The sequence below is a fragment of the Suncus etruscus genome, chromosome 17, assembly GCF_024139225.1.
Source record: "Suncus etruscus isolate mSunEtr1 chromosome 17, mSunEtr1.pri.cur, whole genome shotgun sequence".
Lineage (NCBI taxonomy): Eukaryota > Metazoa > Chordata > Mammalia > Eulipotyphla > Soricidae > Suncus > Suncus etruscus.
In genome coordinates, this window is record NC_064864.1 from 73,098,260 (window position 1) to 73,113,176 (window position 14,917).

Consider the following 14,917-nt stretch of genomic DNA (forward strand, 5'->3'; position numbering starts at 1 on the left):
CCCCGCGCCGCACAGGCCCCCTGAAGCCCGACGACTGGGGAACAGGTCATGCGCTGGCCCCGGGCCCGCAGAAAGCATGCGCTCCCGCAGCCGGGCAGCGAGTCCGCTCTGGGGGGCAGCGACCGTCCGTCCCCTAACCCTGGGCCGGGCCCGCGCGGCTGTCTGCGCCCCAGTCCACCGGCGCCGGCGGGGAAGGACGCGACGAGGCGGGCGGTTCCACCGCGGGAAAGTGCGGCCACTGCGCCCCACCTGCCGCCGCCTCGAGCGCTGCGCGCCCCACGAAGTCGCGGGGCAGCGTCCGGGCGCTCACCTTGGCTCGCCGCCGCAGGAGATGGCTCGTGAAGCCCAGGATGATCTCCGAGTCCAGGCAGAGCGCCCCCATCTCCAGCAGGCTGGGCGCCTTGCGGGACGCGCCTCGGGGAGGCTCGGGCGGCCGGGGAAGCGCCATGGAGAAGCGGCGGCGCCGGAGCGCGGGGAGCGCGTCGCAGGAGCGCAGAGCGCGGAGCGAGCGCGGGGAGCGGCCCCAGCTCCAGCCGCCGCCGCCTGCGGGGCCCGCGCGTTCCCTGGCCGCGCGCCCGCCGCGCCCCGCAAGGTGCCGCCGCCCGCCCAGCCCCGGCTTCGGCCGCCCGCGCCCGCTCGCTCGCTCGCTCGCTGCGCCGCGCGTCCCCGCACTCCGGCCCCGCCCGCCCGCGCCCACAGCGCCCCCGCAGCCCGGGCGGCGGCGGCCAGACCTCCAGACGGCGGACCCGGCCTCAGTCCTGGCCAGCACCTCGAGTCCCCCAACGCGGGAGTGTGGGAATGCCGCTGCGGGGCGCCCTGATGCTCTGCAGGCTGCCCGCATAAGGCAGCGCTCCCCCCGCCCCGCACCCTGAAACTCTGCGCCTTGGGAGACGCGCCCCACGAGGCCTAGGGTCCGAGCGTCCATCTGGGGTCCTCGGAAACCCCTCCCCCGAGGCCTCACCCAGGCAGCCCCAAGCCCCGCGGACAAACGCCCTTCTTTGTCCTGGATTCGAAACCCTGTCGGTAGGAGGGACACCCAGCGCGGGGGACAGTGGGAGGACACAGGACCTTCTGCAGAGACCTGAGCGGGAGATCCCCAGTTCCATATCCTGTGCGCCCCGCTCCTGCTCTGCCCTGCGGGTACTGGGGGTCCCACCTGGATATAGGGAATGCCTGGGAGCAGGCGTTGAGCCGCTGGCAGGTCCCCTGGGGCCTCCCCACCGCTCGGCTCTGGGGTCTCCACAACTCCCCCGTGATCTAAGGCCTCACCCTGAAGATCCGTGAAGACCTGCCACCAGCAGCACCCCCAGACCACCCTCCAGGGCCCACCGGCCGCCCCTCCCCCGCCGGTCCGCCTGTCGGAGGGAGGAGGTCTGGCGGTAGATGAAAGTCATCATGGTTTTTAACATTTAATTTACCAGGCGGCCGAGGCCCGCACAAGCGTCCCCGGGGAAATCTGGGCCGGGCCCTGCCCAGAGCGCCTGTGGACTGATTCTGCTCCCGCCCCCAGGGCTGCCCTGCCGAAAGGAGGGCACGCCGCACGGCCCCCACAGATGCCCCCCAAATGTACAGTTACCCCAAAGCTGAAATGGGGGGAACCCAGGCTGGCCAGGAATGAGCCTGGGACACAAGGCCTGTGAAGGCTTCACAGAAGCCGAGGGGTTCAGGCAGGCCCAGTACCCCAATGTTCTTCTGTGACTTGAAGGGTGGTGGAACAGCTCTGGGCTCTGTCCCCACTGTGGCCAGCTGTGGGCTGGACACACAGTCCTGGGCTGTGCCTCTTGTCGGGCCCTTGCTGGCCTCTGGGTGCACTGCACACGGTGCACAGCACCGGCCTCTTGCTGTCCGGGTGGGAACAGCAGGCAATGATCCTCTAGTACTGGGCACGCTGCTCCCCTTCCAGTCACACAGGTGGCCCTTTCAAGAGCCACATGCAACGACCACCCTGTCGGCTGCCTCCAGCCACCCTGGCCCCCGCGGGCAAACAATCTCCAACCCTTGGAAGCCCTGAGCCGCCGACCCACCAGGACAGCCCCCAGACATCGACCCCGGCCACCAACCGAGCACAGGGGCCGAAAGGGGGACAGCGACTTAGGGGAGAGACTGGTGCCCTGGCTAAAGGAGACCCAGCCTCCCTCGCCCCACTGCAGACTCGGAGTCTGGAACAACTGCATCTCTGCCCCAGTGCAGAGCGAGACCTGGGCCGGTGGGACCTGGGCCAGGGGTTAGTTACAAGGAGTCTTGATGTCCGGCCCCTCCAGTGGCCAGCCTAGACCACTGCGTCCCGGTCCCGCCTACCGCCCCCTGCTGCCCACTCCCTGAACTGCAGTTCCCACCTGGGAAGTGAACCCCAGGCGGGGAGTACTGCACCACGGGCCAGCCCCACTAATCCTGACCCTCCCTAAACCCCTGTCCCCTATCCCAAGACCCCCTGATCCCATTCCTCTAAGCCTGCCCTTGTCCCCTGAACCACCCCTGCACCACCTTTCTCTCACCCCTCCCAGACCCACTTCAGCCCCTCTGGCTTCCCTGCTGAGTTTGTCCTAAAAAATAGAAATAAAGAAATGTTGAGGGCACATTTGGGAGGGCATTTGCCTTTCACATGGTGAAGCCAGATTTGATTCTTGGCATCCCATGTGGTTCCCTGAGCCTGCCAGGAGTGAGTCCTGAGTGCAGAGCCAGGAGTGCAGAGCCCTGAGCACCACTGATACTCAGCTGAGCACAAGAAAAGAAAAGAAAACAAAGAAAAAAGAAAAAAAAAGGCCAGAGTCAGAAGTATCCCCTGAACAAAGGAAAGAAAGAAAGAAAAGAAAGAAAAGAGAAGGAAGGAGGAAGGGAGGAAGGAAGGGAGGGAGGGAGGGAGGGAGGGAGGGAGGGAGGGAGGGAGGGAGGGAGGAAGGAAGAAAGGAAGGAAGGAAGGAAGGAGAGAGAAAAGAGAAGGAAGGAAGGAAGGAAGGAAGGAAGGAAGGAAGGAAGGAAGGAAGGAAGGAAGGAAGGAAGGAAGGAAGGAAGGAAGGAAGGAGGGCCGGAGAGATAACACAGCAGCGTTTGCCTTGCAAGCAGCCGACTCAGGACCTAAGGTGATTGGTTCGAATCCCGGCGTCCCATATGGTCCCCCGTGCCTGCCAGGAGCTATTTCTGAACAGACAGCCAGGAGTAACCCCTGAGCACTGCCGGGTGTGGCCCAAAAACCAAAAGAAAAAAAAAAAGAAAAAAAAGAAAAGAAAAAAAGAAAGGAAGGAAGAGGAAGGAAGGAAGGGAAGAAAGAATGGAGGGAGGGAAAGGAAAGAGAAAGAAAAAGAAAAAAGAAAGGGAAGGAAGGAAGAAGGGAGGGAGAGATAGAAAGGGAAGGACGGGGCCCGGAGAGATAGCACAGCGGCATTTGCCTTGCAAGCAGCTGATCCAGGACCAAAGGTGGTTAGTTCGAATCCCGATGTCCCATATGGTCCCTTGTGCCTGCCAGGAGCTATTTCTGAGCAGACAGCCAGGAGTAACCCCTGAGCACCGCTGGGTGTGACCCAAAAACCAAAAAAAAAAAAAAAGGGAAGGAAAGAAGGGAGGGAGAGAAGAAAGGAAGGAAGGGAGGGAGGGAGGGAAGGGGTCGGAGCAATAGCTCAGTGATAGGGCATTTGCCTTGCACGAAGCCAACTGAGAACAAACCTTGGTTCAATTCCTGCCATCCCATATAGTCCCCTGAGCTTGCCAGGAATGATTTCTGAATGCACAGCCAGGAGTAATCCCTGAATGCCACCTCCCCCCCAAAAAAAAATCCAAAGAAATGTATTTAAAAAAAAGAGGGGGGGCGGGAAGGTGGCGCTAGAGGTAAGGTGTCTGCCTTGCAAGCGCTAGCCAAGGAAGGACCGCGGTTTGATTCCCAGGCGTCCCATAGGGTCCCCCCAAGCCAGGGGCAATTTCTGAGCGCATAGCCAGGAGGAACCCCTGAGCGTCCAACGGGTGTGGCCCCAAAACCAAAAAAAAAAAAAAAAAAAAAGAAATGTCTTTAAAAGCAGGAGAGAAATCATGCTTGAGAGAACACATCGGACTTCTCTGGAGAGGAGAGAACTTTGGGTGTCCCAAGCTGGACTCTGGTGGGACCCTCTACTCCTGCCTCTACTCCTGACTCCTGAGCCCCATTGGGGCTGCTGTCCTAGATACCTCAGACTTTCCTGGAAGGTCACCTCAGTCCCTAGCAGTCCCAGGGACGCTGCTTGGAGTGCCTAGGCCTCAACCCTGGACCCCGACTCGGGCAGAGAGAGCAGAGAGGGACAGGGCAGCAGTGTCCCTAGGAGTCCACCTCAGCACTGCCCAACACTGTATCCCCAAGTCTGGAGCAAGGCCCCAGGGAGGGAGACATGGGCCCAGACCACCTGCCCAGGAGGCCGCACAGCCACTTACAGCCAGAAGGTGGAGTCAGCCACAGTCTGATCTCTGGTAGAGACAGCTGTGCTGGGTCTGAGTCTATGCAGACAGGGAAACTGACGCTCAGAGGGAGCACCACCTTAGTGCTCCACCATAATTCCCTCCATGTATCTCCTGAGTTCTGCCACTGCACCCCACAGCCGTCTTAGAGCTGAGTTCAGTTGGGGGACGAAGACTGGAGTTCCCCGGCATGGACCCTCAGCTCCCACCACTGAGTCGTGTTCCCGGACCCTGCAGATCTGCTGCTCCAATGTGGCTCAGAGCTGGTGCTCCCATGATCCTCTCACTGTCCACCCAGGGCAGCCTTTGCCTCTCACCCCTCAACCTACCCAACTTCCAGCCTCGTCTCAAGCCTCCGGCCATTTTGATTTCATGTTTGTGTATGGTATGAGGCCAGATTCTTTTTTCTCTTGAGTTTTTGTGTGTGATGATCCAGTTTTCCTGACATGGTTTGTGGAGTGGGCTTCCCTGCCTGCCCCTTCCCTGCCCCCTTCGTGTACCCGGTTCCTCTGGAGGTCCTGACTTAGTCTTAAGGCTGTGCTCAACCCAATGCCACACTTTTTGTTTGTTTTTGGACCACACCCTTGCTCTCTGCATTCAGGGATCACTTTTGGCAGTTCTCAGGGGACCCATGGGATGCCGAGAATCAAACCTGGGTGCAGCAAGGCAAGTGATGTGCTATGGCTTTCACTCATCACTTCAGATTCAGAGTGTGTGTGCCTGGGAGTCCGAAAATGATGCCCCAAGGTTTTGTTTCCTAGGAATGACTTTGGCTGTTTGGGGAGTGTGATGGTTCTGGCACATCTTATCACTATTCGCTCTAAGTCACGGGAAATCTGATGGGACTGCGGGATATGCAGAAGCCTAGAAGGAGGAGGGTTTATTCACCAATCTATCATCAGAACAGTCCATGTTCCTTCCTGCTCCCAATCCACTGGTGTAGACTCCTTTCTGTGTCCTGACTTGCTACTGTTTCTTTCCTAAGTGACCTCCAGTTTTTTTTTGTTTTTGTTTTTGTTTTCGGGCCACACCCGGCGCTGCTCAGGGGTTACTCCTGGCTGTCTGCTCAGAAATAGCTCCTGGCAGGCACGGGGGACCATATGGGACACCGGGATTCAAACCAACCACCTTTAGTCCTGGATCAACTGCTTGCAAGGCAAACGCCGCTGTGCTATCTCTCCGGGCCCTACCTCCAGTTTTCAGGTATAAACTTCTCACACTTTTTATTAAGTTGACTTTCGGTTCTGGGTGTTTAGTCTTTTCTCATCTTTCTCTTTCAGTTCATTGTGCATAGAAACTACCACCAATGGGGATGGCAGGACTGGGTCACACCTGGTGGCCCTTGGGCTGTCATCGCTGTCAGGAATCGGCCCTGGGTGCTGAGGGAGTCACACAAAGGGTAGATCACTCTGGGCTGAGTCAGGCAAGCCAGTGCCCCAACCTCAGGTTCCAAAACTGTTTAAAAATTCTTTTTGAAAAATAATTTTAACTGAATTCTTGTGAGACACCCAGTTCCAAAGTTGTTCCTGATTGAGTTTCATTCATACAATGTCAAACACCCTTCACCAGAGCACGTTTCCCACCACCAATGTCGCCATTTCCCTCCTGCCCTCCCCCTGCCCTCTCTGCCTGCCTCTTGGCAGACATTTTCCATTCCCCCCTCTCTCTTTCTCACTCTCTCACCCTCTCCCCTTATTTTCTTTTAGATACTCAGAACAATAATTTCTGTGTACTGATTTGGACGCTTGCTACATGACTGCACTGTTTTTTGTTTTGTTTTGGTTTGGTTTGGTTTTTGGGTCACACCCAGCAGCGCTTGGGGGTTACTCCTGGCTCCACGCTCAGAAATCGCCCCCAGCAGGCTCTGGAGACCATATGGGATGCCGGGATTCGAACCACCTTCCTTCTCCATGCAAGGCAAATGCCTTACAGCTGTGCTATTTCTCTGGCCCCCATGACTGCACTGTTGACTGTTTCTAGGTTTTCTGGAATCTTTAACTTTCTATGTCTAGTGTCATGTCATATGCCAACAGTGAGTTTAATTTCTTTGTCCAATTTGGATCCTTTGGCTTTCTTTTTGTTTGTTTGTTTTTGGGCCACACTCCTGGCTGTCTGCTCAGAAATAGCTCCTGGCAGGCACGGGGGACCATATGGGACACTGGGATTCGAACCAACCACCTTTGGTCCTGGATCGGCTGCTTGCAAGGCAAACGCCGCTGTGCTATCTCTCCAGGCCCATCCTTTGGCTTTCTTTTTCTTGCCTAATCTCTGTGGTAAGAGCTCTGAAGCTTACCAAATTAATTCCAGGACCCAGAAGGCCAGGAAGAAGCAGTGAGGGTGGAGAGATGGGCTGGAGCACCAGGAGGCCTGGGCTGTCCCAGACTCAGTCGAAAGGCACTGATGCTCCTGGAGACACCAGTTCCTGGCCCCAAACTTGGCCCCAAACAAAAAAGAGCAATGGCAGAAAATGGAAATGTGTGTTGGAGCTATAGCGTAGCGGGGAGGGTGCTTGCCTTGCATGCAGGAGACCCAGGTTCAATCTCCAACATCCCATAGGATCCCCCGAGCATTGCCAGAGTGATTTCTGATCTGAGTGCAGAGTCAGGGGTAACTGGGTGTGGCCCAAACTGTCCTCCCGACATAAAAAAAAAAAAAAGAAAAGAAAAAACATGGAAATGCGCTTGCTGTTGGGTGTGGTGGGGAGGGGCATGGCCGTGAAAGCCCAAGACTGTTTTGAAACCTTGTAAATTAGTGACTAGGTTATAATAAATAAATGATATCGTGTGAGGTGGGAACGTTGCCACAGAGATGAACTCTGGTGAGGCAGGGCAAGGCTGTGGACAGACAAACAGATGGATGGAGGGAAAGGACAGAGAGACACAGCTGGAGGCATGGCAGCGCCTTTACTCAGCTGGCAAGCCTGATCTGAGGCTATGTCGGTATCCCTGCAGGCTGAGCTGTGCTCTGAGCCCATTCCACCTGCACAGAAGACTGGGGAAGGGGTATACAGGACCTAGGCTCTGACGAGCCTCCAGGGGCCCCACGTGTTTAGCCCTGAGGGGGCTCAGTCTCCTTCTGTCCTTCTGCCCTGCTCTGGCACTCCATTACCCCCAAACCTGCCCCACTTGCTGAGGTTTCATTAGCTTCTGGTCTGGGGGACTCAGTGGTCCCTAGATTTGCATAGGGGTCTTCAGAGACAGCAGGGGGAATGGGGGTGACATGAGACACAGCAGCTGCTCAGGGGAACCATCGGGGTGACAGAACAGCTACTAGATGGCAGGTGGCTGGTCCCAGCACAGCCACAGGCCAAGCCCAAGTGGCAGCTTTGCCAGGGACTCCTGAGTGTTTGGGCCTGGTCCTGAGAGTGCAGAGAGGCCTGAGGGCAGGGTAGTGAGGTACACAAAGGGACTTTGGGATAAACCCTGATCTCTGCAGCCCAAATGAGGGGTTCACAACCAATATGGGGTGATCAGGCTGAGGGTGCTTGAAGTGAGGGGCATTCAGCTAACATGAGGTTCCAGGAGTTGGTGTGGGACCCTAAATCTGGCGTTTGTGTTGAGGAACCTGGATCTGGCCCAGTCCCTGGAGACCTTGGGGTTGAGTGCAGGGACCAGGGTCCTGGGGTGCTCCCACCTGCCCCTGACGCCCTGGGAAAATTCTACTTCCAGGTTCTGAGCGGCACATGCACCCCAGCAGGAGATACCCATGGGAGACAGCCCAGACCCCTTCTGAAGAAATAGCTTCAAAGGGACCTCCGAGGGAACCAGGGTCTTGGCATGGTTATGGCTTAGCAGAGGCTTGTTTGTGGGGCCAGTATGTGTGTGTATATATATGTGATGTGTGTATCGTGCCTGCATGTGTGTGCTGTGTGCATGTCCATGTGTGAGTGTATTATTATGCATATGCATGTGTGTCTCTTGTGACTTGTGAGTTTGAGTTTGTATGTATGTGTATGGTACACACGTGTGTGTGTGTGTGTGTGTGCGCGCGCGTGGGCAGTGTCGGCCTTGGTGTGCTTCGGAGCTGGGTGGGTGCTGTCCGGTGTGTGATGCCCCTAGGCTGTGCTCTTGCTCTCACTCAGCGTCCCCAGCCCCTGCCCCGAGGGGTTGTGTGGCTGAGACCAGCAAGGGTCACCTGCCTATCCTGGGCTTGCAGTTGCCCTGCTTTGGAGGCAGGCCCGCTCCCCTACCCTGGTCCTAGGGGGCCTAGAGGAGGCAGTTTGGGGACTGGCCCAGGACACACCGGCTTTAGGACATACAACCGTTTATTATCTTTATTGTCTCTTCCAGCAGCGATACAGACTCAAAGATTCAGGACCCAGAAACAGCCCGTGACAGTGACACTCACCCACGGTCCAGCAGCCCGGGAGCCCTGAAGGCGCTAGAACGTTCAGGAAACGCTGCCCGGCTCTGCTGGACGGAACCTTCCCAAAAGCAGCCGGAGGGCGACTCCCCGCGTGCAGAAGTTCAGGGACCCTGGCCCCCAGACCTCTCGGGTCAGCGCGGCCCGCAGTGTGGACCCGAGTCCGGAGCGCAGGTGGCAGGGCCGCGGGCTCGGGTGGCGGGCGCAGCCCAGAGAGGCACCCTCGGGCCCTGGCTGTGCCCGCTTCAGGTCCCGCCACGCCACTGGAACCCGCGCCTCGGAACCTGCCCGGGCCCAGTCGAGGGCCGAGCCTGGCTGGGAAGCTGGGAAGCTGGAGCGCGCCCCGACCCTGCTTTCCGCCCCCGCGCCCCGAGCCCCGCCGACCTCGGGTCTCCGCGGCCCGACTGCGCGTCCCGGTCGTCGCAGCGCCGATCCCGGGCTCCGCGCCCGAAGCTGCTTCCGTCGGCCGCTGCCCGTCCCTGCTCCGCTCGGAGGCGCCGCGTGCCCGGCCGTGGCCGTCGGTGGGCGCGCCGGGTCTAGTGGTCCTAAACATTTCACAATTGCGCTACAGACTGTTGAACTGTCAAGAACCACTGCACCCGGCGCGCTGAGCGGCCGGCCCGGCCCGGCGTCCTCAGCCCCGGCCCGGCGTCCTCAGCCCCGGCCCCGCGTCCTCAGCCCGGCCCGACCGTCCTCAGCCCCGGCCCCGCGTCCTCAGCCCCGGCCCCGCGTCCTCAGCCCGGCCCGACCGTCCTCAGCCCCGGCCCCGCGTCCTCAGCCCCGGCCCCGCGTCCTCAGCCCGGCCCGACCGTCCTCAGCCCCGGCCCCGCGTCCTCAGCCCCAGCCCGGCGTCCTCAGCCCGGCCCGACCGTCCGCAGCCCCGGCCCCGCGTCCTCAGCCCGGCCCGACCGTCCGCAGCCCCGGCCCGCCTCTGCCCGCGCCGCCTTTTAAGCGCGAGGCCGCCGCCCCCGCCCCGGAATGCGCCGCGTCGCTCGCAGGACCGGTCGGGCCGGGCCGGGCGGCTTCGGGCCCGCGGGTCCGCGGCGGGTCGTCCTGGGCCGGTACCGGCCCGCGCGGGGGTGGCCCTGACTCACCGCCCCGCCCGGCGCCCCCGGCCCCGCGCCCCGCCCAGCGCACCTGGCGGCGGGGCCCGCGCGAACCGGGGGTCGGGCTCCCCCGAGGGGGCTGCCTGGCCCGGCCGGCTTCAAAGGGAGGCGGTGGGAGCCGCGGAGGAGGGAGAAGAGAAAGTGAAACCGGCCCCAGGCCCGCAGGGGAGCCGCCCACTGCGGGGATCAGGAGATGGGGGGCGCCGGCCGTGCGCCTCCGCAGGGCCCGCGGGGCCTAGGGCCTTGGCTTGGCACCGGAGCCCTGAACTCCACCTGCGCCCCAGGGGGCCCCTACCTGAACCCACCAGGAGGGCAGAGACCCCAGATGGGTCAGCTCTGCATGTGGGGTGAGCCTAGACTAGAGAAGGGGGGGAGGATCAGGGTCTGTCCCCACCAGTCCTGGGCCGGCCCCAGAGGGGACAGAGGAGACCCAGAGCGACAGTCTAGTGTGGAGGACCCTGGCCTGGCCAACCAGGGTTCTATTCCAGATGGTTCCCGAGCACCTCCAGGAGGGATTCATAAATGCAGAGCCAGGAGTGACCCCTGAGCATTGCCAAAACAGACAGAAAAATACATCAAAAGGAAAAAAGAAAAATAGAGGAGAGCAGGGGCAGGACCCACAGTACAGCAGGGAGAGCCTTCTCTTTGCATGCTGCCGACCAGGGTTCCATCCCGGGCATGCCATAGGGTTCCGGACACCAGGAGAAATGATCCCTAAGTGCAGAGCCAGGAGTGACTCCTGAGCACCGCCGGGTATGACCCGACAACCCCTCTCCCTCACAGGGGGCAGAAGTGACAGTGGAGGGCCTGGGTCCCCACAGCTGGGAGAAGTGGGGTTCCCACTCGGAGGCCCAAATGCAGTGAGAGTTCTGGGATCTCCACGATGGAGATGGGGCGCCAGCTGCCAAGGCCTCACCCAAGATGAAACTGCTGTGTGAACATGAGGAGGCTGGGCAGAGCCGGTTCCCACAGGGGGCCCTCCCAGCACAGGCACTGCCGTGTGGCCTGGGCATAGCCTGTACCTTGTTTTCCCGTAGAAAACAAGTCTGAGAGGCTAGCAGGCCTGGTCTTAGCGCCTGAGACTGCTGGGCAGCACCAGGGTACCCCTGGGCCTGGTACGAGGCACCCCCACTCTCGGTGACCCAGTTGGGGAGCAGCCAGCTGGGGAAGAGCCGGCCCTGCCCCGGGAGGGAGACAGCAGGTACTGCGGGGGCAGCTGAGCCCTGGCCAGGTGGGTCTAAGAGCTGGGCAGGCCAGGAGCATGGGCCGCACCTTTCTGAGGAGAGGGTCGGGTCTTGGGCAGAGGCAGCACCCCGGGGACCCTCTGGGGGTGGCCTCTTGACTCTGCAGCCCCACTGGCCTCCTGTGCCCCTCTCCTGCCCTCCCAAGGGGGTGGGGCAGGGCCCATGGCCTGCCAAACCTGGTTGTGCAAGGCGGGCACACCCGTGTCTGGGCGAGGGTCTGGCAGGTGGCCAGCTGAGGTGCCAGCCTGGGCCTGGGAACCAGCTGACACACCCGGGGTCTGGGTGGGGCCGCCCGGCCCAGCCCACCTGGGAGAGGCAGCAGAGTGGGTATCTGTCCCCTGCCTGGCAGATGAAGGGGGCACCCTCAGGGAGGCACTCCAAACCTGCAGCTGCCCACGGAGCCAGAGAACCACAGGGTCCACACTCACTTCCCCATGAAGAAGCCCCTGTACTAGTGCACCCCAAAAGGTGGCCAGAGTCTGGGTCCAACAGCTGTGTGAGGCCAGATGGGGGTGGGCAGGGGGGGGGTGCTGCCTGGAGAAGGCAACTTGGAGAATGAAGATTCCGAGGAGATGGTGCAGGACACGGGGGAGGGCAGGGGGCTGCTTGCATATCTCCTTGGTGCTGCTCACTCACACTCACTCACACCACAGGCACACTCACAAGCTAATGCACTCATGCTTACACTTATATTTACATATTCATTCTCAAGTTGACTCTCAGGAGTACATGCTCATCCTTGTTTATACATATACCTCATGCTTACACTCTTACCTTCACATGTCCTCACATTTACACACTCATTTCTACTCACACACACTCCCATGTTCACACGCACACACTCAGGCACAATCACATTCACACTCGCATCCATACACTCACATACCTGCACTCACGCGCTCTACCCAGGGTGCTGAGGCCCAACAACTCCCCCCAGCTTCCCCAGCACCCACAGGGAAACCCACAGGAGCCAGCTTGGGGGCCACGAGGGTGCGTCTGGACACTTTATTGCCACAGTGCCCTGAGCCCGCAGGCCTGGCCAGAAGACGCTGCCCAGCAGAGGCTCTGCAGGTCCAGACAGGCCCAGGCCAGGCTGATGCTCCAGATCTTTCGGGGGAGACTTGGAGCAGCACTTCCTGGGCGCCCCAGAGTCCTGGGAGTGTCTGCAGGAGTCTGGCAGGTCTGAAGAAAGAACTTCGGGGCCACAAATTCAGGGTCCCAGTGCTACGTGGTCAGTCATAAAGGGCCTGACAGGAAAGGGTGCAGAGGGTCTGCGTAAGCCCTTCAGGTGGGAAATCCCCTGACTGCTCGGCCTCAATGTGAGGCTGCTCTGCCCACAGGGGCACCAGCCCGTGCCCTGGGTCTCCACCAGCTCCAGGACCAGCCCCGGGCATGCTGCGCATGCAGGGCCTCAGGGGCTCAGGCAGAACTTACCCGCCCAGGGTCCTGGGCATTGGACTCTGTTCCCAGCAGGCCTCGCAGGACTGAGACCACCTCCAGGTTCCCCGCAGCCTCTGCCTAGGGACAGAGTGTGAGGGGCATGTCCAGCCCCGCTCAGGGCACCCCTTCCACCTCTGCTCTCAGGGCCAGGGGGAGTGTGGGAGACGGTGTGGGCGTCGGGGGCTCTGTGGGGCTGCAGGACACTCACAATGTGTAGGGCACTTTGACCGTCGTAGCCAGGCAGGCCTAAGTCAGCGCCTGCTTGCCACCACGCCTGCAGGCCTTCCGAGTCTGCCCTGGATGCCAGCCTGGGGGCAAAAGGGGAGTAGGTGGGGCTGCCCGAAGTCTGGCTCTACTGCATGAGTGACTGACTTGGGTCAGGGGACTTTCTCACGTGTGCACATAGGAGACACCATGTGTGGTCACCATATACAATGTGTACAGGGAGATGCAACACGCATGCGCACTCACATACATGTACACACACTCTGAATTGCTGGCATCTCTCTGGTGAACATGGCACCAAGCTTGGGGGTGCCCCCCTTCTCGCCTGGTCCATTTCTGGGATCCCTGAGTGTTCAGTGCCCCTTGGCCCTCACCTGCACAGCTCAGTGCCCATGTCTTCCAGTTCCTGGGGGGAAAGGCAGGCCCCTGCTGCCCGCAGCAGGCTGATGACCCCCCTGTGCCTGCCGAGAGACAGACAGAGACACACAGAGAGAGACAGAGAGAGAGGCAGAGAGACAGAGAGAGACAGAGACAGAGACAGAGAGAAAGAGAACAGCCATTAATGGAAACTGAGGTTCCAGGATGAAATCAAGCAGGCACCAGAGAAGATTTCAGAGGGCCTGGCCAAGTTTAAGGGGCAGATGTCCCAGGGCGGGAGGGACCCCTGTCAGGCTGGTTCCCACAGGGTTGAGCCCTGGGCATCAAGGAGACCGGTCAGTCAGGCTGGGTGGGAGCGGATGGGGGCGGGACAGGTGAGCTCATCATCCCCACCCACGCCCAGGATGGAGCCCTGGAGCCATCAGGGGGCGGGGCCGTGCCCATGGGGAGAGGGGCCCTGGCTCAGTCTGGGCTGCCGCCACAGAGTCAGAGTCCCACTGCAGTTCTGGGATCCTACAGGCCAGGCACCCCCAACCCGGGGGGACCTCTGGAAAGGACTGCACAGACGGGTCACCTGGCAAGGCCAATGTGAACGAGACACTGGGAAGTGGCTCCAACCGCTGCCTGCCTGCCCCAGTTAGACAGTCCCCGGAGTAGCTGCCCCTGAGGGCCAGACTGGGTCTCCCCCACGGGTACCTGCCCCGAGCCGCCAGCTGCAGTGGGCTGAGGCCACCATCGGAGCGTGCGTTGGCATCTGCCCCGCTCTGCAGCAGCAGGGCCACGGTGCTGGTGTGGCCTCCCTGGGCAGCCGCGTGCAAGGGCGTCCAGCCATCTGCGCCTCCCAGACTCAAGTCACTGCCCTGCGTGTCAGCAAGTGCCTGTCACTGCTGAGGGCACACGCAGGGGCAGGTGGGGTGCAGGTGGGCCCCACCCCCACAGGGTGCCCCAGGGCCCGAGGGAAGATGCCTCACCAGCTCTGCCAGTGCCTGTAGCGCCTCTAGGTCACCCGTATGCGCTGCAGCACAGGCCAGGCTGGGCATCAGGGCATCCCGGACCGCAGCGGCTTCCTGGTGAGCAGTAACCAGGTCTCGTGTCCCTGGCCCCCAGCACCCGAGAGGGTAGGGAGCAGGGCAGGCCAGGACAGTGGAACCCCTGTATCCCCTACAGTGTACTAGTAGTCTGGGGTACCTGGGGCAGGGTCACACCTGGGAATGGGCTGAACCCTCACAGTCATCAACACCCCCAGGCCCGCCTTGCCATGGTGACCTGACTCACTCTGCTAAGAACCTGGCCCTGCTGCCCAGATACATGGGGGAACCACACAACATGCCAAATGGCCCACGCTGGAAGCTCCAGCCTTCCCACTGTGTCCCCAAGGGCGGGGACCTTTGAGGCTCCTAATGACAGAGCACACACGCCCTTTCATCTGGCCAGCCCGTGGTGGGAACTGAGGCACATCAAGGGGGGTGATAATCATTGTCATTGGGGCTCCCAGGTCAGTCCTCGTGGGCCTAGGCCAACTCTGGTGGACACGGGGAAGGGGCACAGCCGGATTGGTCAATGGCTCTGCCCTGTACCTGGCTGAGGCTGAGCAGGTGGGCAAGCCCCAGACGCAGTGGGCCGCCTTGCAGGGAGGGTCGGCACTCAGCACTTACAGGCCGGGTCATCTCTCCCCGCAGGTCCTGGGCCAGCAGCTAAGGAGAGCATGGGAGGCCAGGTGGGCACGGAGGATGCAAGGAGAGC

At 60.8% G+C, this 14,917-nt stretch overlaps 3 protein-coding genes across 4 annotated transcripts in view; 2 read left to right on the top strand and 1 right to left on the bottom strand.

The window, feature by feature from the left end:
* ATP5MJ (ATP synthase membrane subunit j) overlaps nucleotides 1-14,917 on the top strand; it is a 425,762-nt gene that overhangs the window by 250,665 nt on the left and 160,180 nt on the right. The window lies entirely within an intron of this gene.
* The window catches only part of ASPG (asparaginase), a 107,809-nt gene that overhangs the window by 85,364 nt on the left and 7,528 nt on the right, over nucleotides 1-14,917 (bottom strand). The window contains exons 10-16 of one of the 2 annotated variants that reach the window (XM_049790351.1): nucleotides 14,752-14,868; nucleotides 14,146-14,241; nucleotides 13,871-14,034; nucleotides 13,171-13,257; nucleotides 12,780-12,879; nucleotides 12,566-12,649; nucleotides 12,360-12,378 (exon numbers count right to left, since the gene is read on the bottom strand). In XM_049790351.1, coding sequence (XP_049646308.1) covers nucleotides 12,364-12,378; nucleotides 12,566-12,649; nucleotides 12,780-12,879; nucleotides 13,171-13,257; nucleotides 13,871-14,034; nucleotides 14,146-14,241; nucleotides 14,752-14,868 — 663 coding nt within the window. In that variant the 3' untranslated portion in view covers nucleotides 12,360-12,363. Of the gene's footprint in view, nucleotides 1-12,123; nucleotides 12,379-12,565; nucleotides 12,650-12,779; nucleotides 12,880-13,170; nucleotides 13,258-13,870; nucleotides 14,035-14,145; nucleotides 14,242-14,751; nucleotides 14,869-14,917 lie in introns of those variants that run through there. The other variant, XM_049790350.1, reaches the window with a different exon arrangement.
* Nucleotides 447-10,238, top strand: LOC126033503 (basic proline-rich protein-like). Its single transcript, XM_049790469.1, has 6 exons — nucleotides 447-844; nucleotides 1,277-1,379; nucleotides 1,422-1,566; nucleotides 1,963-2,206; nucleotides 8,709-9,302; nucleotides 9,440-10,238. The coding sequence occupies exons 1-6, from the start codon at nucleotides 447-449 to the stop codon at nucleotides 10,236-10,238; spliced, it is 2,283 nt and encodes a 760-aa protein (XP_049646426.1).

Excerpts from the sequence above, each read along its gene's own strand:
- LOC126033503 (XM_049790469.1), top strand. The coding sequence starts at position 447 with ATGGAGAAGCGGCGGCGCCGGAGCGCGGGGAGCGCGTCGCAGGAGCGC. Across the intron at positions 1,380-1,421 it reads CGGAGGGAGGAGGTCTGGCG|GCGGCCGAGGCCCGCACAAG; the intron begins GTAGATGAAAGT and ends TTAATTTACCAG. Across the intron at positions 1,567-1,962 it reads CCCACAGATGCCCCCCAAAT|CCACCCTGGCCCCCGCGGGC; the intron begins GTACAGTTACCC and ends GGCTGCCTCCAG.